This window comes from Papaver somniferum, chromosome 3 (genome assembly GCF_003573695.1).
Source record: "Papaver somniferum cultivar HN1 chromosome 3, ASM357369v1, whole genome shotgun sequence".
In the NCBI taxonomy this organism is placed as follows: domain Eukaryota; kingdom Viridiplantae; phylum Streptophyta; class Magnoliopsida; order Ranunculales; family Papaveraceae; genus Papaver; species Papaver somniferum.
Window position 1 is genome coordinate 19276653 of NC_039360.1, and position 24672 is coordinate 19301324.

Consider the following 24672-nt stretch of genomic DNA (forward strand, 5'->3'; position numbering starts at 1 on the left):
TTACAGTTGAAGACATCGCGTTCATTGTCTCTAGCAAGTAATTACGGTAACTTATCACTAAGTAAAGGTTCACGACCTTATGTACGTGTTTGTCTATATGGTATCTTTCGCTTTTTGATTTTTTTTCGGTTTTTTACCGAAATTTCATTCATGTAGGGAATTGCGGGAGAAAATGAGTTTAATAAAAAAAAATGGTATTGATTTGGTTTGATTTAATGTCCTAAGTTTCTAAGTGATTTGGTTTGATTTAATGACCTAAGAGCGTCCACAATGGACGACCATAATTAAAATTTTGGTCCACAAACCTATCATAGTGGAACGTAGTAAAGATAAAAAACTGGAGTAAAACCAAATATCAGACTATATTTGGTCTCAAATCCTACCAAAAAAATATTTGGTCGAGGGGAAGTTTAAAATACGCTCGATAGCAGATGCAGATTAAAAATTTGTTTGGAGTGGGACAGATGTATAAACTGCGCACGTAATCCGGGCGCAGTTTAAAAGTCTGTTTGATGGTGGGGCGGATGTTATACATCCGTTTCAATCATGGTCAAATATAAAGAAGGACGGGGTTATAAAGTTCGTTCGATAACAAGCGAAAGTATAAAGTACGTTTGAACTAGGCGGGGGTATGATTTGCGCTCGACCAAATTTTGTTCATGCACCGTAGCGTAATAGCACGTAAAAAATCATTATTTTTAGTTTTATTTTTTTTGATTTTTGTTTTTTAATTATACTCGCACCATTGCAGTTGCTTTAAGTGTCTAAGCATACTCACTCACTCATTTTACGATGTGAACCCCTTGGGTTTATACTTCATTTTTATTCATGTGTGTGTGTGTCACAGAGTTAATTGATTAAGCGGATCGATCTAGCCCATAACTGATATGGTCCAACGTGGGTAGAACCAGTCACACTCAATAAGGCCGTGCCACATCAAACTCATAAAATAAACTGGCTATACCTAAAATACAATCCTTTTGAGCAGAGAGAGAGAGACGGAGAGGGTTTAAGCAGCAGCAAAGAAGAAGAGATACAGAGAGAGCCGCCTTCAATCCCCTGCCTTCCTTCTCACCACCAAGATGCCTAAGTCTAAACGTAACAGACCAGGTTAGTTCTCTCTATTACTCCTACCATTCAAACTCAGTATTCAAGTTTACATTCATAAATTCACAAAATCACTAGTTTATGCCATGTTTTTCATTCTGGGTTTTTTCTTCTTGTTATGGTTATGAGGTTACAATGAAAAACCCCCCACAAATTTTTAATTGTTGTTATTATTATTATTGTTTTTTTTTAATTTTTGTTATGTTATGGATTTACATACATACAGTTACATTATCAAAGACAAAGAAGAAAGGAAGAGAACAGAAAGAGAAAATTGTTGAATCAATAAGGAAAGCAGTTGAAGATTACAATTCCATTTATGTTTTCTCTTTTGAAAATATGAGAAATCTTAAGTTCAAAGAGTTCAGAGAACAGCTCAAATCTTCTAGCAGGTATACTAATTTTTGTACTTGGGTGTGTGTAGATTTGGTGTGACAATGTCATTCAGTGCCTAATGTATGATTAATTGTGTGCAGATTCTTTCTTGGATCGAATAAAGTTATGCAGATTTCGTTGGGGCGATCTGTTTCCGATGAAATAAGACCTGGGCTTCATAAAGTTTCTAAGGTATTTATAATGATTAGACCTTGAGTATGTGCTAGACTTTTAAATTTCTGTTTTCAGTTCACTTCTAATGGGGAGTGTTTTGATTTATTTCAGCTTTTACATGGAGATGCTGGTCTTTGTTTCACTAACCTGCCAAAGGAGGAGATTATGAGGTACGATTTTAATTGACTGGATCAGTGTAGCGCAACACCTTATAAGTTTCATCTCCCCCAATTGTGTTTGCACAACGGTTTAGTACTGGTAAAATTTTATGGGATATAGCAATTTTGTTATCACGAATTGAATTGGCATCACAAGCACTCCTAAACTGACAAACTTTAAAGGCATTCACATGTATGATCTTTGTCAATCTGAGCTCTATTAAGACTTAACTAATCCATCAACATTTCTGTTCAGGATTTTTTTTTCTACTTGATGAAATGCATTTTCTTCTTGTCATTTGCATGTCCTCACCAGAAGTTTCTCATAAATCTGTCTAATTTATTGATGACACCTTTAGGCACTTTAGCAGTAGGTATGTAGGATGGTGGTATGAGACCAAGAATATGTTTAATAAGCGTTGTTCTGCCAGCACGGTTGAGGAAGTTCTCCAACCAGCCATCTTAGTCTCAAATTTCTCAATCTGAAAATCATAAGAATCATTTATGTGAGTAGGTGTCAGCAGTTGATATCCAAGATATTTATTGTTATTACTCATTTTCTGAACACCGAGAACAACAGCCATTTCATCTTATCTATCAATAGGCACACCATCACTAAAGAACACCACAGACTTATGGAGATTGGCATGTTGACCAATTAGCATAGATGGAAAGGATATTGTTTTAGGGACTCTAAAGTCTGATTGTCCAAAGTTCCGAAAAGAAGGATATTATCTGCAATATTATATTAGTATGCTTTGGCAATCTTTTTACTAAGATGATTCCTTTACAGGTTGTTTGCGGAATTTGAAGAACACGACTTTGCAAGGACTGGTACTACATCAACTGAAAAGGTTAGTAGAATCTGTGTGGTGGTTAAGTAGGTTGTTTCGTCCTGGAGACTATTGGCAATGGTTATTAACTAGTGAGGCATTAGATGTCTATGTTCTGCGGTGTATTGCAAATTCAAAATTCACTTATAGGCTTTTGCAGCCAATATTTAGGTTTAACTTAATTGTATGTGTCAGTCAACAGCTGGTTTTAAACTTGAGCTTTGTCTTTTCTTCTGTTTCAGGTGGAGCTTCAGGAAGGTCCTCTAGAGCAGTTTTCACATGAAATGGAACCATTTTTACGTAAGCAAGGGATGCCTGTCCGACTGAACAAAGGTGGGTTCTGTTTCTTTTTATAGTTCTTGGATCATATTTCTGTCACAATAAGTTAAGCAGTTTTAATGTTGGCACTATCTGTACATTTTACTCTGCAGGTGTGATAGAGCTCGTCTCTGACTTTGTTGTTTGTGAAGAAGGAAAACCTTTATCACCGGAAGCATCTCGAATTCTGGTTAGTTATTCTGTATATTCTATTTAAGAGCCTCTCGGATAAACTATCTTTTCGACTATTTTTTTTACTGGATCTTGTATTATGCTGCAGCGCTTGCTTGGGAACAAGATGGCTACATTTCGCCTTCACGTAATCTGTCGCTGGAGTCCTGAGGATTTTGAAGTTCTGAAAGAAGGTTTGGAACTATCAGATATTGAATCTTCATAAACTAGTTTATCCGATATATTGACATCAGTTTCACAAACCTTATGTAATATTTTATCTTTCTATACAATTTTGCATGTGAGCATAGAGATTTACTGCGTTTCTGTGGACTTCCCTGATATCTATCTATGAGCTACTAATTTTTGGTTACGAAAAAGAAGGGATTCAGCTCCATTTTTTTTTCAGTCATTGCTCTGTGATATGCACACTCATCCTATGTTGCACCAGTGGTGACAACCAATGGATCCCTATATTTTGCTATGAGAAAACAACCTTAGCTTTTTTCAGACTTACACTGGGTTTTCTTCGGGAAGGAATGTTTTTGTTGTATTGAAGCATCTAGAGTTTTGTACTGTAATGTGTTCGGTTATAAGACTGTCTCTTAGCTAAGGTCGAAACTTGTTGTTCCCTATACTTGAGTTTCTATGGTGGATCCAACGGGCGAATGCAATTTATAGTGCTTCATAATTTTTACCCATTTACTCATTAAATGCAACTTATACTGCTATTAGGTCTGGTAAAATTTAGAATTGTGCCATCTTTTGGGTTCCAGAATGCAACTTGCATTTACTTTTGAGATTTTGAAGGTCCAAATTACTGCTATAGTATATAAACTTCTGGAAAAATTTGCATTTTTGCTATTTTATTTGAAGGCTGTTTTTAGGCATACCAAAAACTTTCAAGGCATACAAAATAATTTTCCCATCCTAGGTGACCTTATAAGCGGTGTCTATTGGGTAGTTCAATTACCTATATACCCTTGAACCTAAAATCAAAAAATAAACTATCCTAAACATCTCTTCTTCCTCCGGCCAAACCACCTTCCTTTTCTCTCATTTTTTTTCATCGTCGTAATTAATTATCGATTCGTGAAAATTCGATCATCAGTTAAATTGAACTATCTAATGGATCTTACAAAGAAAAAAGCAAACGTCAGGTGTTCTAAATCCTCTTCCAATCCATGAATTAAAGAAGAAGAACCAATTGAAAATGAAGGTGTAAAAACTATAATTGAACCAGAAATTGAATCGGAAATTCAACCATTTAAAGCTCCAAATAGTGCGAATGAGGATTAGAAGGTATTCCCTACAAACCCAATCTTTTATTTGTTGTTTTTCATGGATTGAATGGGTTAAATTGCTAAAAACTTAGGGTTTTTGACGGTTACAGTAGCGGGTTCGGCTGATAGTTGAGTTGAGTTTTGAGCCGAACTGTTCTTGAAATTTCACCTTGAAAGTGTCTATGAAAAGTTCGCCTAAACCGTAAATGTCAATTTTTAGCCGAACCCCAAAATGTGTATTGAATACGTCCCAGAACAGTGTCAGGTTCGGCTAATACCTTGCAAACCTTCCCGGCCGAACCTGAGAAGTGAAATTTACCCCAGGTGGTTATCAGGTTCGGCTGACTCGATTAGATCACTTTCAAGCCGAACCTCTCTCTGTAAGCACTTCGAAAATATTGATTTGCAGGCTCTAGCCGAACCTTCTCTTTGCACACTCAAGTTTTTCGATCTTGTTTTGGCCATAACTTTTTCGTCCGATGTCGGAATGACCTCATTATTTTTGCGTTGTGTTTGTCTTTTCATTCTCTTGAAGTTGAAGATAAGATCTCATTGATTTTAATGATTTAAATATGGACCTTGGTATTCTCCATCATTAGACTTCACTTTCTTAACACTTTTAGTAATTTCCACTTTTTTTGTTTGGTTCATCCTATGAAAAGGCTGCACAATAGAAAACATATGTAATAAAAAGCCTAACCGCTAAATGTGTATGAATTTAAGTGTTTCATGGAAAATCAGTATCATGTGCGGCTGATGTGATTTTTTGAATATGAGACGAACTTGGAAAAATATATAGTTCGGCTGATACGATATTTAGAGTGAAAACCGAACCTTACTCTCAGGAATAGGTTCGGCTTGTTATTAGACTTTAATATAAGCCGAACTAGGATCTTGCAAATAGGTTGGAAGTTAGAAAATGAAGGTTCGGCGTATAACGTTAACAAATTCAGCTAGCCGAATTGTTCATCAATTTAGTGGGTTCGGCTTATATTTTTAAGCCGAACATAGTCCTGGTTCGCCGAACTATGATGAAAAATACAATTTGTTGATTATTTCAAGCTACAAAAGTGAGATTAAACATAAAATAGAAGTGTACATGTGTGTTAGAAGCATTGGGTCACTCATCTATGTATTTATCATCTGGATTTGGCTCATAAAAATCATCGTCTTGAGTTTGAGTTTGTGTAAAATCATTCTCATAATCTGAGAAATCAGCCATTTCTGGATCATTGTTGTAGTTGATATGTATTTTCCTAGGTTTTTTAGATGAAGAATGACCCTCCTCATCCTCCATTGAATCAAGAAAAAAAAATCTCACAAAGGACAGATTTGCCATTATAAAAAGTTTTGGTTAAGAGGATTTCTGATTTTGTTATTTGACATCCTTTTTTGTCTTTATTCAGTATGCCTAGAAAGATTTAGGTATGCCTAAAAACAACCTTCTTTTATTTTTGGCTTACTGAAATTCTCAGCAAAGAATTTGAAGCGTCCTCTTTAAAGTTTTGGATGCAAATCTTGGTAGAGATATAACCCATAGTACATCTCTTGGCCCAAATTCTGCCAATCTGTATTATGGAGTACATTTTGCGTCACAATGGATGGCATGAACATTTGGGGGGTTACACCGATTTTCTGAATAGATGTTTCATAATTCATAGTCTTTAAGAAAGACTTTTATTTTTATTTATTTTTGATTAGTTAAATATAATCTCTCCTTTCCAAAAAGATAGGTTGATTTTGTGTGTTATTTATATATGAAACCAGCCTGTCTTTTTGAAACCGAGTAATAATGATATATAAAAATCTAAGTTTTTCATCAACAACACGACATATTCTCCAAAGAGTCTAGACTACAACAGAGTGATGCCAACATTAGGTACCCATAAGTCCATATTATAATTTGCATCCGCACTTTGTGGCAATAATACACATGACTATACGTAATCTGTAGTTTGATGTTGAAATCAAGTCGTAAACAGATGAATACCAAATGCACATCACTATCCCTGGTTCCATTTTTCCATGCACATTAAAGGGGGGATTCTTGTTTAGTGCCATAATCTTTTCAAAACAAAGCCCAATTAATCAGTCAATCTACGTACCTGCTTTGTCTTATTTTCATCATTATATACATTTGTCTAACCTCTATTACCCAAATCTCACGTCAAATGTCTCTAAGAAAAAGAAAAAAAAAGAAAATTGATCCATTATCAGGGTATCAAATCCTTGGGACCCTCGAGGAGGTTGTTACGAGAGGTTACCAAACTTCGTATAATAGAACGGTGGTTTTTACTCGGTACTGGTAAATTTCATGTGGTTTTTACCCTCTCTAATAAACTGGTATCCATTAACAATGTTGGAAAATTATCCACGCAATTTCCGGGTGGTTAAAGTGGTTAAAAATTATTGATGTTTTTCCACTTGAGAGAATGAATCTATCTGCATCAAAAGATTTTCTAACCACGTGGAAATGTAAGAAATGGACGACATTGGTTATGCAATCACGGGAGATAACCAACCAAGTAAAATTTTCTCCAACAAAAACATGTGTAGATTCTAAGCTATGGCCAAGCATAAATATCTTCTTCTTTACTGATTTTGATATGATCAAGGTAGGTAAGTTCGATCTAAGATATATGCACTAGGATACCCTGTAAACTTTGATATGTTAAAGTACTAGTTGTCCTCTATAAAACAAACACAATCAAACACCTATTGATTCCCTTGCAGCATGAATGAACCAGACCTACCTAGCCATGTGCATGTAAAAATGCTGCCCTATAGATAGATTACTGTCTCTATGTGCTCCTTTCCAGCTAAAGCCTAAGCAACAATGTATATATATATATATATATATGCAAGTTCTCATGATCTCATATCCAAATGTTATTTTATGTACATTGGTTTCTCTTCTTTTCATTGTTTGATTTGACTGTGTTTTTCTTCACGCTTTATCTAGACATAGAAACGTTCGAAAGACAAAGATAAGCTCTGGAAAGACATCGGAGAGAAGAAAAGTAGATATTCATGAGCATATCCACCACCTAAAAGGAAAAAACCATATCAAGTTTATGTTTATCTTAAAAGTATAACCACCTATCTAATTGTTCTTATCTTGAGCGTCACACGGAGCTATTAAATTTTACCAGAGTTATTAAGTTCTTATATAACAAAACAATCTTAAGTTCATCGCTGATCATAAACATCATCCTCGAAGCGGCGACCTTTCTCAACCTTTTCTACACATAAAGATTGTGGAATCCACTGTATTTCTATTCCTAGTTTAATAGTATAGATCATATGAACATTTTCTTTTTTTAGGTGGAGTAAGATATGACATAGGAATCTCTAGCGTTGTTGACAGACATCAGATACCAAGTTTTCTTTTTTTACCAAGAATGGTCGATGAAAAGAGCATAAGGTTAGTTTTAGAGCGACCAATTTCAAGTGCTTGTGATGCTCTAAGTAATGGGATTTACTACCACTTCCATTATTTTTTGTTTCTTTTGGATTAAATTAAATTATCGATTCCAAAAGATTTTAGAAGAATATTTCATTTTTCTAAAATTTATTTAATGGTACCCAAAAACTTAGAATATGATCCCAAGTCCCAAGTTGATCACTTTGCAAAAAAAATAAATAAATTATAATTTGTATGATAAAGAACACATAATCTATTATCCACTCTCATTCTTGATTTAGTACCTTGCCTAATCTGAACCATCAAATATTCATTTTTCCATGTGACATGTAGGGTTGTATTTATCATCCATCCAATCCATTTCAATAAACTATGCTAGGAGGACAAATTTGGATGCAAGAGGCCATGTGAGTCCAAAATAAGGTCACCTCTAGCAAATCAAGCCATCTCTTATCACTTACAAAAGAAAAACATTTGGCAATTTGCAAAGAAAGAAACAGAATGGTTTTTGCATGGAGAACTAAAACTCAAGGCTGCTACATGAGATTACCAAATTTCGAGTGTATACATCAACATAATAGATTCACTGATGAAGATTATCTTGTTTTATATGAACTGATCAGATATCTATGAAATTTGACGATCCTCATAGCAGTCGTGTATGGACTATGGAGGAGCCATCCAACATAAGCCATTTGTGTAATTCTAGTGACAAGGTGCACATGCTAAACAAGCATTACCATGTGAAGTCAAGTGGTCCGTTTAATTATCCACACACACATGTTTTCTGTTTCTAGCTAGAACCATATCCGATCATTATAACAGTTGCTTATACTAGCAATACAGATGTAGGCACTGCACTTGGGATGATCACACCCACAGCCACAGTAGTTGCTTCCACTGTCCCTCCACCTATCTGCGAACTAATAAACATGGTGACATAAGAATTTGATCACACAACAGAGGAAAATTAAAAAGTACAACCAACCCACAGTGAAATTTAATTCTGTAACGGTAATAAATTAGGAAAGATATGGAGTAAAAAAGAGGGTCAGTGAAAAGGACTAGTGTGAGAAACAGTGTACTATTTGTTAAATCGACATTATAAAATCTAGCAGAATATCCGAGGAGTAGAGGAAGCACTGTGTCATGATAGAGACAATATTTTTAATTCAAGATTTTTGGGGTCCTCTTATCTCATGTGTTGTCAAGTTTCACTCACTTACTAGTACCTCCAAAAAGTACTCGATCACTTGCATTTTTTGATATATATTGGCTCCACCGATCCATCTCTCTTTGTCATTGTAGCTCACCGGACGGTAAAGATTTAGCCGGAAAATAGTTTATCAATTCGGCTCCAAATATCTCCAATCGTGTGAGAGTGCGACGGGATTCTTCCTCAATTTTAAAAACTCAGAGTTAGCAGTGTAAGCCAAGTCGCACATCATAAACGATTTCGACGGTCCACAAGAAAAATAAATTTTCAACTTCTAGAAATTGAAAAGTCAGAAATCAGTTTGGCCGTCAAATTTCAAAACGATATCTAGAAATTGAAAAGTTAACTTTTTGTGAAGAAAAATAGTTTGGCTTCTGATTTTTGGTTATGGCTTCAACTTCTGGAAAAATAGAAGTCAAAAACAATTTTAAATACCGTGTAAACCGAGTCATACATCTGAAAAGATTTCAACGGTCCACAAGAGGAGAAAATTTTCAACGGTGGGTACGAAATTTTTTCCGATAATGACCGGGGATAACCAGTGAGACATAGAAAGAGAGGTATCAAATATGGATCCGTCCACCGCCTAATAAATGAAAGAGAAAGAAGAGAATACAAGAGAGACAGAAAGCAGTGTGTCCGTCCGTCCGTAATTTTAATTTGGTTTTCTTTCCCCCATAAAGTGATGCCTAAAGAATCTGGCACAAAATCTTGCTACAGCAACTCTAATTCAATAAAGATATACACAAGAAAATAAAAAACATTTCACCGCATACACTATCATAACCACCACCTTCAATAAAAACCATTACCACCGCTCTCCAGTCTCAACAACAACAACACCACCGCATTCAATACATAATATTTCATTTCCCAAATTCAATTTGAATTCAACTCATTTCTCAAAGAATTTGACTCAATTGCCATTTTTGGGGAGTTTCTACTAAAAAAAAATGGCAAGCTCAACGCAAATTCAAGTGAAAGAAGCAGTTTACATAACACCATCATCACCAACACCATCACACATTCTACCACTCTCATCACTTGATTCTCAGCTCTTCATCCGTTTCACAATTGAGTATCTACTCATATACAACAATCCGGCGAGAACAAAATCCGCCGCCGACCGGAACGCGTTCACGTCGCGTATTAAGGCGGCATTAAGTGCCGCATTAGTCCCGTATTATCCTCTAGCTGGGAGAGTCAGGGCGCAACAATCATCTGGAGCAACAAATCTTGAAGTTGTTTGTAAAGGTCAAGGTGCGGCATTTGTTGAAGCTGTTTCAGATAGTACTTCAATCTCTGAGTTCCACAAAGCTCCACGTCATTCGACTCAGTGGAGGAACTTATTGTCCATACACGTGGAAGATCTTCTACGCGGGTCCCCGCCGCTCGTCGTGCAGCTGACATGGCTTGCTGATGGTGCTGCTGCGGTTGGTGTTGGCATCAGCCACTGTCTCTGCGATGGTATTGGAAGTGCTGATTTCTTGAATTTCTTTGCTTCATTAACAACCGGTCAGTGCCGTGGTTTCACCGATTTGAAGGTGAAACCGGTCTGGGATCGTCATTTGATGAACCCGGCTAAGCCTAGACGTGTTATGAATCGTTCAGTAATTCCACACCCTGAGTTTAACCGAGTTCAAGATCTCTGTGGGTTTGTTTCGCGATTCGCAAGAGAAACGTTGACACCTACGTCCGTTATATTTGATCAGAAATCGCTAAATGGATTGAAGAAACTCGCTTCATCAACTTGTCCACAAAAGGAGATGAAATTTACATCGTTTGAAGTTTTGTCAGCTCATGTGTGGAGGTGTTGGGCAATGTCACTAGGACTACCCTCGACACAGACGCTACGATTGCTGTTTAGCGTGAACGTTAGAAACCGAATCAAGCCAAATTTACCTGAAGGGTTTTACGGGAACGGGTTTGTTCTTGGCTGCGCACAAATTAGTGTTGGCGAGTTGACGGACAAGGGAATCGGATGGGCAAGTTGGTTGGTTAGGAAAGCTAAAGAGAGAGTTGGAGATGAGTATGTGAAATCGGTAGTTGAGATGGTGAGCGAGTCAAGTGCGTGTCCTGACTCGGTGGGTGTTCTGATAGTCTCGCAATGGTCGAGACTTGGCCTGGAAAAGGTCGACTTCGGAATGGGTAAGCCAGTTCACATCAGCCCGGTGCTTAGCGATAGGTACTGTCTGTTCTTGCCGGTCTACGAGCAGAGGGATGCAGTGAAGGTAATGGTTGCAGTTCCAAAGAGTGCTGCTGGGAAGTATGAGTACCTAGTTAAGAGCCCTTGTTCAAATTCCACCTGAAAGCTATTTGTTTGATTTTGTTGTTGCTTAGTGCTGACTTTACTTGTAATAAGATGCATCATTAATCAAAATTTACTCATTCTATAGTATTAGTATCAGCATCATCTCATCATTTTCTGACAGAACAATAAAATTGGACGCAGAACTGGATTGCAGATATAACAAGATCTCTCAGTCTGACACTAGTGGAATGTTTACATGGTATTGCAATAGCAAATTCCCAATTTCTGTAAGAACCTCATTCAGTAAAAAAAGATGACCATAAAAGAATATAACTGCAGAGTCAGTTTGATGATTATGACAAAGGCAGCAGTATCAACTGGAACGATTGCCCCAGTTCAGGCCTTTCTGCGTAAACATCCACTACCTAGAGAATAATTCAACTCTAGGTATTACCCTAAACATACCAGATTGTAACATTCAACCTTTTGAATAGTACCATTTCTATTTATACGAGGCGGAGCTTGCACTAAGGTAAACTAGTTACTATGTCAGCTTTTCAGGTTGTGCATCTTATAAAGGCCGTGAACCACCATGCGCCTGAATGCACTCTGGTTCTTGAATAATCCCCCGCCACATATCACCAAAAATCATCTTCCACAATCGCCCATTTCTGTTCGAAAACACCAGTCTTCATCTGTTCTTTCTTCTTATTCTCCCTCTTTGTTGCTGTTGGCCAACATAAGTACCGGAGTTTACTGAAACTAAAGTCCCAATATAAGTTACCAACTGGAAGTCTTCAGGAAAACCATGTATTCTTAAAACTCTAGCTCTTTCGAGCTTTGGGTTATAAGAAATCAAACCAAGGCCCTCTCCCTCCCTCGGTCCACCTTCAAATAAGATTTCACCATTCCGAAGAGTCTGAAAGGGCCTTCCGTAATAGAGATCTGTTAGTTGTGCAGTAATATTTGAAAGCTTACTCCAAGTGTTATCATTCATTGTCCACACATCAAGATGATCATCATGATGCTTGCATATCTTAGGATGTTCCTTGTGATTCCTACGAAGTACGCACCCAATTCTGACATTGAAGGGTCCTCATTTGAATAGTTGTTAGGTAATGGCATATCATGGAACGTTTCATTACAAATATCAAAAGAAACGATAACACCAGAGGATTCAGATTCAGTATGCCGAACACCAACAATCCAATACAAAACACCATTAAGAAGGTATCCAGCATTTTCTCCACATGAGCATCCCAGTAATAAACGAAATTCATCCTAGATATTCTTAACATATTTATATGTTTATAACACTCCCCTGATGAAATTGTGTCTAAGCCTTAGTAGCCAGGAACGGGAACGAGGTCGGAAACGGGAGCGAGGTCGGGAACGGGATTCGTGAAAATCTCAAAAAATGAAATTCGTGGAACGTATCGGGAGCGTAAATTATGTTCATAGAAAAATTAGATATACTACTAATTTTCCTACACTATCGTTCATTTTCTTTTTTATTTTTGTGTCTTCAAGAATTTGGAAGCTAGTTTGGTGCATAGAGAATATAGGGAAGATATTGGGCTTGGGCTCCAACTTAACCCACGGTAAAAACAAGACATTCTTAATTAAAAATAACCCAAGCCAATTCTAGGGTTTTAATTCAAAACAACATTTTTTCTTCTTCTTATTTTTCATGCAGCCGTCTTCTTCTTCCTTGCTTCTTCTGTACTTTCTTCCCCGGTCTTTTTTCTCTGCTCTCTTTCTTCCCCGGTCTTTTTTCTCTGCTCTCTTTCTACCCTTTCTTCTTCCTGTTCTTCTACTATACTTTCTTTCCCCTTTCCTCTTCCCTTTCTTTTTCTCTGTGCTTTTTCCCCTTTCTTTTTTTTCTCTTGCACTGAAACGTTTCTCACCGAGTGGGAGCGCGTTTCTTTCATGTCAGGAGCGCGTTCCCATCACGAATTTCAGTGGGGAACGCAAAATCGCGATTTCGAATGAGATTCGTGAGGTGGTTGGACGTTCCTGGCTACTAAGGTCTAAGCTAATTAGAAACGTATCCGGAAAACTCAAAAAAAAAAGAACCTGAAATTGCATAAGCATGTAAAGACTCGGAACAGTGTTGGACACGCAAATGTTGTCTCGTTAAAACCTTGTCAGAAAAACCACGTGCGACAAAACCTGTAACGAAAGAAAAAGAGTAAATTTTTTGACGATTTGTGAATGCCAACTCAACTATATGAATATTATAGAAAACAAGCATCATAACTCTAATTTATACTAGATAGACAAGTTTTAAGCAAGCATAATATTAAACTGTTTTTTTAGAAAATATTATACTGGTAAAGCATGGATTTTTGTGTTTTCAAAGACTCCCCAAAAGACCTTTAAAATTGATAACATCAGCTAATTAGTCCGGATTTTTGGGTCTCCGGATTTTTGGGTCGTACCAAAACACAGAATGGATTGTTAAACCTGACATAATCGAGTCAGGTAGAAAGGATTGTTAAACCTGACATAATCGAGTCAGGTGGCTGCCAAAATATAATTCGAATTCCAAAATGAATATGTTTTCCGACCGGATTTCCTGTGTGAATGCAATATGAATCAAGTACGTGAACAATACGATGGGTGAAATCGGTAGTTGAGATGGTGAGTGAGTCAAGTGCGTGTCCTGACTCGGTGGGTGTTCTGATAGTCTCGTAATGGTCGAGACTTGGCCTGGAAAAGGTCGACTTCGGAATGGGTAAGCCAGTTCACGTCGGACAGGTGCTTAGCAATAGGTACTGTCTGTTATTGCCGGTATATGAGCAGAGAGACGCAGTGAGGGTAACGGTTACAGTTCCAAAGAGTGCTCCTGGGAAGTATGAGTGATTCCACCATGTTTGGTTACTCCTGACTCATCTGAGTCGTCTGGATCTGAATCATCTGGATCTGAGTGAAATCACCTGACTCATCTGAATCTGAGTCGATATGTTTGTTTTGAGTCAGATCTGACTCGTCTGTCTCGAAAAATAAGTGAGTCAGTGGTTTGGTCCCATGAGTCAAGGATATTTTGTTACCTGACTCAAATGAGTCCGAATCAGGGGTTATGTCTGAGTCAGAGGTCGAGTCAGATCTGACTCAAAATGGAAAACAAACGGTCTGACTGCTGACTCGGTCCGAGTCAGAGGTTGACTCGGATTCAGACGACGCCGAGTCAGCTGCAAACAAACAAGTTCGTAAGAATTCTTATTCTTCCTGTCTATGAATGTGTTTAAAAATATCATACGAGTTGAATCGGATTAGTTCGTCTTCTTTGTTTTAAGTTTTCTGCTACTTGAATATCCAATATCGAATTAAGTCAAATCTTTTTTGATCTGGAAGTTGAACTAAAAAACTGATTTGAGTTCTGATTTGCGCAATTTGATAAAAGTTCATAGATAACAACAATACATGAGTTCATTTGATTCAAAAAAAAAACTTGGTAAAGTAATAACAACAATGCATTCATGTGTTCTTGATTGAGATCACAAAATTGATCATCTCTTACCCGCTTCCAATTCGTCTAACATCCGAGACTCATCATGTGCTGTTGTCTTAATCTGTTCCCCTCGTGGTTCCTGTCGTGCACCATTAGTACTACGCCGCAACTCTTCCAACATCCGGAAATATGCATAAGGTCCCCAACTTTGAGCATGGTATGGAGGTGGGAAAAACTGCAGGTAGCAAATTGTTGCCACTATCAGACCTAGAATAGCTCCACCAAACACATCAACCCAGTGATGAAAATAGTCGTCTACAAGAGTTATGGCAACACCAGATGCAACCAGTAAGGGAAAAACAACAACACATAATTTCCCAACATGACCCCTTTGGTCAAATGCAGTGATTTTGCCTGCCAAGTATAATGAAAGAAAAGTTAGGCCAGCAAATGACCATGAAGCATGGCCACTTGGAAAACTTTTATATCCATCTCTAATCATACTCTCCTTTCCATGGCAAATAACATCCCCAGCTAGATCATAAAAATCTTGACCATCCGGAAAACAGCGCCAAAAGAAATCCGGCCGGGGTCTTCCGGTTGCATTCTTTGTTGCCTCTGTTAAGACTCCGGTCGCGAATACAGTGAATAAAAGACCAAGTATACTATGGTGCAGATCGTACACATCTTTCCTCCTGTAATAAAACCCGAGAAAAATAATGAGAGGTAGCACAACTGCATATAGTGGAACAACCCAGAATCTGACTGTGACTTCTTTCAATGGAAATCTGAGATCAGTCATCATATCCCTTCCAACATAGCGACGAAATGGATGGACCAGGTAAATGATGAGGTATAACACCATAAGAAGAAACAATATTATCCAATCATATACATGTGATCTAGCAACTCTAGCTCCATGGGATCTTACAGTATGCACATTTTGATGGTGAGGGGCATCCATCACTTTGAAGAGATTTCAGTTACCCTTCTTGTACAATAATCTAAGGTTTGCAAAGATAAACAGAGAGTAAGAGACACAAATCATATTGGTATCAAACTCCAAAAGAGAAAAAACTTGCTTTATGAGGTAAGGTGCATGACAGAGTTATAAGCCTCCACCTGTTGCAGCAACTGTCCCAGCATTTGACAAGTTTCACAATCTAGGAACAGATATTGCACCATGTGTCACCTGATAACCAGGCCAAGTGTTGCGGCAAAAAAAAAGTTACAAGACTTTGCAGCAGCTTGAGAATTTTTGGTGACTACACTCGTGACCAAAACATTGAAACCACCACCCAGCTGACCACCTCCTAGGCACCCAACACTCCAAGAAGGAAATTCATCGGAAAATAGTGAGCAAAAAGAGATGCAATAAGAAAACAATAACATGTCATTTCCAACCTCAAATTATAGTACATACATTACATTGATGATCTTAATTCAGTCTTAAACATCGTCATAGCAGAAACAGAACACATTATTAATACTACACTTATCTCAACCTAAAACCAAACAAACTCTACTGCATAATTCTAACATCTTTAGTAGTCCCAACATTTTCCTCCGTTGCTCCAAACCAAACCTTTTTCAGAGCAACCTTCCTGAAAAAAGGATTCAATGGGTACTCAAACAAGGATTCATAACAATAACAATTGAAACAATCAGGCAAATTTCGGTAACAGCTCACCTTTGCTTAAGCTCAGTAGTTCAAGTCTCTGCATTGTTATTTCCTCTCCTTCAGTTTCTTGCCTTCTTATTATTAGTGGATGATTCTCCTCCTCCTTCAATCACTTCACCAACACCACCACCCCCGCCGTTATTCTTTCGACTCTCAGAATACTTCTTCAACTCCACATGATTCTTCACAAACTGCAAAAGAGAATCCACGGTCAATTTACTCTCACTCTCATCATCTTCCACCGTCTTCATAAACACATCTTTGGCCTCTCTCCACGACTCCGGTAAACTATCCATCATAAACACAACCCTCATCTCTTGAGGTAAATTCATACCGAAACGTTCCAATTCAATCGCCACACCACACATCTTCATCACATTATCCATATTATGGATGAATGCATGAGCAATATAAATATTTTAGAGATTTTCTTCCAGAGATAAAGGAAAATTGGTATGGGATATAGTAGAACCCCAGTAGATTAATCCGCGATTAATAAATTTATCCATTCTCGAGTCGGGGACAACATGCTAAATTAATAATTCGCTAAATGTATAAATTAATAAAATATTTAGACTTTTTATTGGACTCTTCCGATATATAAATTAACAATTCTCTAATTTACATAAAATTAGTTAATTTGGTAAAGAATAATTCAATTCTGACTTGGTTTTTCTTGAAATTGATATCACGCCACGTTGAATATCATCTTGGATTTTTCTTAATATTAAAAGAGCTTTTGGTGTTGCCGTTTGGTGATGCAATAAAAAATTATTTAATGTCTTCACAACTTCATGACTTTTTTACGTGAAGGTGGCTCTATAATTACAATTTCATCTTCGGATTTCACATCATCACTTTTCACGTTTCCCATGATACTCTCAATTATTTCCTCATCAGTCAAAAATACGAAATACTATTCTCTTGATTCTAGTTCAAAAGGTATTCAACGTCCATTCCATTGTTATAATTTTATCCTTTGATTAAATTTCTTATTTCTTTAGTGCCTTCATCATTTAACATATGACTTAAATTCTCTGATGCAGTGGCATTGGTTGAACGAACATCTATTTCTTAAGATGACACGACAAGGTACATCGTGTCTAAAATATTAATCTTCTCGAGATTTAGTTCTCCTACTTCATAACCCTCCAAAATACTATAATAGAACCAGCCACGATGATGCATCTGGAAAGCTATTATAATCCCAACGTTACAGAGGTTAATCCTTTGGTGTAGTGTTTGGTGGCACGAATTATACAATGTTTGGATAAATGAATATATAATTAATAATTTATATATATATATATACATATAAATTAATAATTATTATTTAACCGATAATTTAATTCGCAAAAAATTGATAAAATTTGTCGGTCTTGAATCCCTGATACTATTATTTTATATGGATTATAATGTGTGATTTTTTTTAACCGTAGGTTTCATTCTTTGGGTTCTAAGTTTTAATATTATATTATAGGTAGCTTTGCAGAGGCTGATATTGAATGAGCTAGGGTTTTTTTTTTTCTTTTTTTTGAAGCATAATGAGTTTATATGTCAAGGGGAAAATTTTTGGTTCCAATTTGGATTATGATCGTCATAATTTTTATTTTATATGTCAAGGGGAAAAATTTACAAAACAAATAGTTGTGACCTATTTTTTTATGTAGGAATTACCTATAGGTACTAGTTTAGTGATACTAGTTAGTGGCAGGTCCACCCATAAAAGCCCAGTAACATGAGGTCCAAAGTTTTAAAGAAAAAAGAAAATTGGACCTAAAATTTTATTCCCAGGTCATATACATGTGCGAGATACATGAGACATATTTTTAAATTCCCAAAACACCCTCATGTATATAAAAACAGGGTAACTAAATTTCATTTCATTTTTTTTCTTTTCATTTCAATCTCTCAGATCCAAATCGGAGAGCAGCTAGAAGAATGAAAAAATTCTTGGGTTTTTAATCGTCGAATGCGAGATTATTTATTTCAATCTTGTTTCATTAGCCGAGATTTAGTTAGTTTTGACGTTGTCTCATATTTTTTTGAAACTATTTGGATTTGATTTTCAGTCTAATGGCGAAATCAATTGAGATAAGATACTGTATATGAAGTTGTTGATTCCTACAGATCAAGAAAATCAGCTAAGAATTAGTCAAGGTATTTGGTTTATATTTGATTCCTATGTTGATTTTTCAATTCATCTTAGTCTGTTGTTGGAGATCTCAATTTAGTTCGGATCTAGATAGATAATCATGTTTTATATACATTTCGTTAGTAGATCTGATATTTTACTTTCATTTTGTTGGGTTTTTAGTTTGTTTTTGTGTATTAACCATCAGTACATATATGATGTACTGATGGTTTTTGATGAAAATAGTTCAGATCTAGACGTAAATAATAAATTTGTTGTTGTTTAAGATTGTTTGATCCAGCAATAAATATATGATATTTTGTTCCAGGTATGTTTTCTAATCATCTTCTTTGATTATTTTGTTTGTTTTCTTCTTTTGATTTGTTTTTCGATTGTATTATGAAGATCAAATCGATTTTCATGACTCTTTTATGTTTTTAGCTTTGTTACAGTTTTATTTTGTGTATGAATTGACAGTACGTATACGGCGTACTGATATAAAATTCTTTTGATTATGTTTTAATCAGATTTTTGCCACTGTTTTTGGGTTCGATCCATGAGTATCTAAGTGTAATACTGAAATATGTGCTTTGATTCGGTTATATTCATCGTTTCATCAATTCTTCTTTACATGAAGTTGATTTTTAGTTCATGATTATGCAGTACGTATATGGCGTACTGATAGAAACTTTTTTTGATTCTGTTTTATTCAGAGTTTTGGGTTCCATCCATGAGTACGTATGTGTAATACTGAACTATGTTCTTTGATTTTTAGTTATAAATCAGAGGTACATATATGGAATACTAAAAAGAACTGCTTTAATTCTGTTATGTTCGTAGATTCATCGGTCTTTTCTTATCTTGGAGTTGATTTAGATAATGAATCAGCAATTCATATATGGATTACCTAAAGGTAACATGATTTTTTGTTTTGTTTTTACAGGTTCGTTGTTGTTCGTCGTAGTGGATTGTAATTCGATTGATAATTTTTTCAGGTTAGTTTCATGTAAAATGAGCAATATTATTTTGATGTGTTCAATATTTTGTATGTACGAGAGCAGTATTACTTTGATGTGTTCAATGTTTCGTGTATATATTACGGTTCGTAATTGCTTGTTAATACATTAGATTATCTAGAATTGTAATTAGCTGAATCAGTGCATATTGCATGTACTACTCATTTTTATCCATTGTTCATCATGGTTGTGTCAATATTGTTACGTTTTGGTCGCATTTACAGGTTCAAGATGTCTATATCTAATCCAAACACTAGGAACTTTTTTGAGTATACCATTTATTAACTGCAAATTAACTAGTTTTATTTTCAGTATATCATTTATGTACTGCAAATTCATAGTGTCTAACACACAGATTCATATATGTAAGCATAAGAATGGTTTTTTAATGAGTATGGAAGTTATGTACTGAAAATTCTGAGCCTTTTTTTCGGTTTCAATTTGTGTAGCTTTTTAGTTTCTGAGAGTATATCATATATGTACTCTTATATTTTGCAGGTTTTTTATCCACTAGCATATTCTTAGTTCCTGGAGAAGATGTTGCATTAGTTCCTGGAGAAGATGTTACTGCTTGGTCCTCTTCAAATAAGGATTAACTCATGATGTTGATTTCTTATTCAAGAACTTTCATCAGTTTTTGAATTATGTAATAGGGAATCTATCTCCTAAAACATTGTTGCGCTGCTGATTTGAACAGTAAAAGATAAAAAAAAAAACTATCGATGTATCATATTGGTTAAAATAAAACAGGGTTTTTTCAGTACATCATATATGTACTACTAATCCATACCATTTTATGCTACTTTTTCAGCAAACACATATGTAGACTTCTTCTCAAACTTCACAAATCACAATGTCTAGGTCTTCTACTATGTTTTTTTTTATTATATATGTAGATAAATTAGGTTTCTTTATGGGAGAGAGAAGAATATCGAATTATATTAGATATTAAAAATGTGTAGGCACACGTTTGGCAACAAGGAGTTTCTGGTCATTTCCATGTTTTGGTTAAATATGGACCTGTAGATAACTAATTAATCCGGTTGGACCCTACTATAAATAACCTTATGGGCTTAGGACCAAACAAGAAATTTTCCTTTTTTTATTTGAACATGTTGGAACCTATCTTAAACCACAACTGAAAACTCTTTCAGTTTCAAACATATTATAAATTACTATAACAGTAATACGAACATTGTTCTATCTAGACATTTTTTTGCTCGTTATACTCAAACACATTGGATTTCCATATTTGATGGCTCTACCACAACTGTATTGCAGGTTCCTAACCCCCGAAGTTAATGAAATTCAAATTTGCACAAAGAAAAAAAAACATATTTGATTTTCTTAATAATATATTAATCCATGTTTTCAAAAATTTAAATTTCAACCAATAAACGATATACTATTTTAAAATGAAGTTGTTTGTACCGTAAAAATATATTATATTAATAAAAAAAAAAACGGTCCGCGAGTTATAATCCCAAAGGTGTCACCATCCTTCCACACAAAACCCATCAAAACAAAAGTAACACAAACACCCCATCAAAACAAAATTAACACAAAAACCCCAAATTTAAATGTTGGATTCATCAAATTTTATGATGAAACCAAAATAAAATTTGATGAAACCAACATTTAAATTTGGGGTTTTTGTATCAATTTTTAAAAATTGAGGATTTTTGTATCAATTTTGTTTATGTTGGAGTTTTAATGGATCCCAACATTTGAGTGGGGTTTTTGTACCACAAGTTTGGTCACCTTGGGTTTTTATGACTAGTTTTGAAAAAAAAAGGAGAAGAATAAGGATGATATTTTAAACGGTCCGCGAGTTATAACCCCAGAGGTATCACCATCCTTCCACAAAAAACCCATCAAAACAAAAGTAACACAAAAACCCCATCAAAACAAAATTAACACAAAAACCCCAAATCTAAATGTTGGTTTCATCAAATTTTATTTTGTTTCATCAAAATTAAATTTGGGATTTTTGTATCAATTTTTAAAAATTTGGTGTTTTTGTATCAATTTTGTTTATGAAGGAGTTTTAATGGATCCCAACATTTGAATGAAGTTTTTGTACCACAAATTTGGTCACCTTGGATTTTTATGACTATTTTTGTATTTTAAATGAATGAATCTGTGATAAACAAAATTTAAGGCACACATGTAATTACTATAATTAGGCAAAATCAGGAAACCTCTCTCCACTAAAACCAATTTGAAAAACCAAATAACACGGATTAATTTAGGAAACCAAAACCTTTCCTAGGAAAAAGGTCAACCAAAACAAAAAAAATTCCCTTTGTTCCCCTCTAATCTCTCTCAAGTCAATTAAATCATTTCAATTTTCTTCCACAAATTTCCTGGGTTGTTCTAATGAATTTCTAAAAGTTGAAAATCAAAATATTTATCTTTATGAAATTCAATCTGCTAACTGTATCCTTCTTCGATGAATTTGATTCAAATCATCATTAAACTCGTTTAGCTTCATTAAAAATATAAAACCATTATATTTTCTTGGCTTTTTTGTGTGTGTGAATTGACCAGATGGAAGTTGAACGCAGGAAAGCGAAGTTATTAACCACACAATTATCAGTTCTCAGTAGCAAACGAAGAACACATGAAGGTCTTGATGCATTAGTTGGTTTATCAGTAGATGCTATTCTTTCAGGTGAATTAGCAAGACCAATCAAACCACAACAACAAACAAATACTCTAACTCTTCTTGATATCATCAGTAATGAAGAATCTGGAGCAGCGTACAGAGGTCTTGCTGAATTAAATGGAACAGGTAAACATAAGAAAAAATCATCCAAGAAATCGATTAAAGATAAATTAAAATTCTGCAAACATGGTTCTTCATGGTCGGCTTCTTCATCAGTTCCTACTTCCGATTTACCTTCTAACAATAAAAAGAATCGAAGAATTGAACAGATTTCTGATCCTGTGTTGGTTGATCGTCCTCTTCTTGCATCATTATCTTTGAGATCATCAATTAAATTATTGGATGATTGTCAAAATTCAGATTTAAAATCTAAATCAGATTCATCATCAGATGATGATGATGGAGAAAAAAATGTTAATACCACCACCCATGAAGAAAAAGAAAAACTGGAGAAACCAGAATCAGAGATCCATACCGAGTCTTCAGAATCATTGGTGGATGATGAAAATGTACCTGGACCGTTAATAACAGAACCAGATGAGGATGAGAAGAGAGAAAATGAAGATGGACCGTTGATTTCGGAATCAATGATGGAAGCGGGAGCTCCAACAGTATCGTTGATGGCGTTATTAGAGGAGTCCGGGAGAAGAGTAGACGATGATGACGAGGACGATGAAGATGATGATGAAGAAGAAGATGAAGAAACAGGAGTGGAATATATTTGCACAGTGTGTATGGTAAAGCATAGAAGATTAGCATTTGTTCCATGTGGACATACATTTTGCAGTCTTTGTTCTAAAGAACTTTGGGTTAGTAGAGGAAATTGTCCACTTTGCACCGGTTATATTTTAGAAATTCTTGATATTTTTTGATTAATTTTTCTTTTAAGATAAACATTTTTGGATAAAAAAGATTGAGTGCAAAAAAGCAAAATTATTAATTCCTTTTCTCTTTTAATATCTATAATAATAATCTAATAAGAATTCAACCACGTTTTGATTCACTTTTGTGTTTAAAATTCGAAAAAATAGAGATAGGAAAGAAGCTGCGCCGTTGGCAGTAATTTTATCTTTGGATTACAAAGATGCTAAACCCCGCGAGTATATTCTTTTTGTTTTAAAGAGTGTCATATTAGTAATTAGGACATTATGAGAAGGATATTTCTTGATAATACCCAAAAACAAACAACTTATGAGGCTCAATGAATCATTACTAGTGCAAAATAGAGATGTCGTAGATTTTATGTTATAGGCTAATCATAGATTACAATGTCGTGAGTCAGTGTTGAATTAGCCGTGTCGAGGCAAAATTTTCAGTCACCAAGACTCTATGAGGTTGACTCTAGGATCCCAAAACTTCTTATCTACTTATCGTCTGACTTGTACGTGTCTAAGATGGAAGGTTTATGGTGGAAGAATTTTATCTACCAGGTTCCGTCACACCTAAGCACTTAAAAAGCACTTGACAACCGACCTAAGATCAAAGACGCTCAAATTTAATGGTGAAAGGTAAAATAGGTTCTAAAATGCAATTCCAAATGAGCAGCGCTATTCCGCATGACTTCCCGCTCAAGCGGTTTTTAAATTGTTAGATCACTGTGTTTCACATTTAATAATCGGATCTGGAAGCCTTAAACCCCTGAATCCTTTAGGGAAAGTGGTGGGTTCTAAATTAACAGTGGTGGGTCCTAGATTGGATGCGATCACCAACGCCTTATAAGCCGCTTGTAGGGCTGTTCACAGTCGGTTTCGGCTCAGTTTCCAGCCAAACCAAAACCGAAACCAATACTATCGGTTTCTGAAAATCTAAACCAAACCAATCCGTTAACCATTGGTTCGGTTTCTAAATGGTTTTAGCCGGTTTCGGCTTGTTCCATTGGGTTAATGGAAAACCGACTGTATGTCAGTTTTCTGAAATTGGCAGTTCAAATCTTTTAAAAAAATAACACAGTTGAATTTTTTTAACCTACCTGCAAGGGCGGAGCCAGGCCATTCCAAGGGTGTGCACTTGCACCCCCTGCCCAGCTGGCTCCAAAGCCCATTTTAGGCCTTTTAAGAAAAATAATAATTATATTTAAGCCTGTTTTTGCATTGTTGCACCCTTTAAAATTTTTGTTTGCACCCATAACAAATTTTTGCACCCCCTTCCCATGATTCTGGGCTCCGCCCTTGCCTATCTGCAGAATGTAATTAACACAAGCGTACTTCATAACTCAAGTTTATAAGCATAAGTTCAAAACATAAACATTACAGAGTCAAAATATATAAACTCGAAGTTCCGCATGCTCCAAATTCCATATTCATAATTGCATGTGCCACAATGAGTCAATGACTCTCAACCAGTCCCTGACATTGTGCTTCTTCAAGTATTTCCTAGTATGATACTTCATGTACCTAATTACTTATCGGT

At 35.7% G+C, this 24672-nt stretch overlaps 4 protein-coding genes across 4 annotated transcripts; 3 read left to right on the top strand and 1 right to left on the bottom strand.

Annotated features, from left to right (window-relative positions):
- Positions 1-984: 984 nt before the first annotated feature.
- Positions 985-3544, top strand: LOC113360993 (mRNA turnover protein 4 homolog). The gene is made up of 8 exons (XM_026604391.1): positions 985-1110; positions 1334-1499; positions 1584-1674; positions 1768-1826; positions 2608-2668; positions 2890-2980; positions 3079-3155; positions 3246-3544. Exons 1-8 carry the CDS (start codon positions 1083-1085, stop codon positions 3360-3362), a joined length of 690 nt encoding a protein of 229 aa, XP_026460176.1. The 5' UTR covers positions 985-1082; the 3' UTR covers positions 3363-3544.
- Positions 3545-9691: 6147 nt separating this feature from the next.
- LOC113355439 (fatty alcohol:caffeoyl-CoA acyltransferase) lies at positions 9692-11457 on the top strand. Its single transcript, XM_026598296.1, has one exon. The coding sequence runs from the start codon at positions 10013-10015 to the stop codon at positions 11366-11368; it is 1356 nt and encodes a 451-aa protein (XP_026454081.1). The 5' UTR covers positions 9692-10012; the 3' UTR covers positions 11369-11457.
- A 1424-nt stretch (positions 11458-12881) lies between these two features.
- Positions 12882-15728, bottom strand: LOC113359102 (putative lipid phosphate phosphatase 3, chloroplastic). The gene is made up of 2 exons (XM_026602789.1): positions 14915-15728; positions 12882-13326 (listed from the first exon to the last, which is right to left on the bottom strand). Exons 1-2 carry the CDS (start codon positions 15726-15728, stop codon positions 13238-13240), a joined length of 903 nt encoding a protein of 300 aa, XP_026458574.1. The 3' UTR covers positions 12882-13237.
- Positions 15729-22145: 6417 nt separating this feature from the next.
- LOC113359103 (putative uncharacterized protein YGR160W) lies at positions 22146-23135 on the top strand. The gene has a single exon (XM_026602790.1). It carries the CDS (start codon positions 22146-22148, stop codon positions 23133-23135), a length of 990 nt encoding a protein of 329 aa, XP_026458575.1.
- Positions 23136-24672: the final 1537 nt, after the last annotated feature.

Coding starts and splice junctions, on each gene's coding strand:
- LOC113360993 (XM_026604391.1), top strand. CDS start 1,083: ATGCCTAAGTCTAAACGTAACAGACCAG. Junction 1,675..1,767: donor GGCTTCATAAAGTTTCTAAG/GTATTTATAATG, acceptor GATTTATTTCAG/CTTTTACATGGAGATGCTGG. Junction 2,981..3,078: donor GCCTGTCCGACTGAACAAAG/GTGGGTTCTGTT, acceptor TTTACTCTGCAG/GTGTGATAGAGCTCGTCTCT.
- LOC113355439 (XM_026598296.1), top strand. CDS start 10,013: ATGGCAAGCTCAACGCAAATTCAAGTGAAAGAAGCAGTTTACATAACA.
- LOC113359102 (XM_026602789.1), bottom strand. CDS start 15,728: ATGGATGCCCCTCACCATCAAAATGTGCATACTGTAAGATCCCATGGA. Junction 13,327..14,914: donor GTTGCGGCGTAGTACTAATG/GTGCACGACAGG, acceptor CTTAGTAGCCAG/GAACGTCCAACCACCTCACG.
- LOC113359103 (XM_026602790.1), top strand. CDS start 22,146: ATGGAAGTTGAACGCAGGAAAGCGAAGTTATTAACCACACAATTATCA.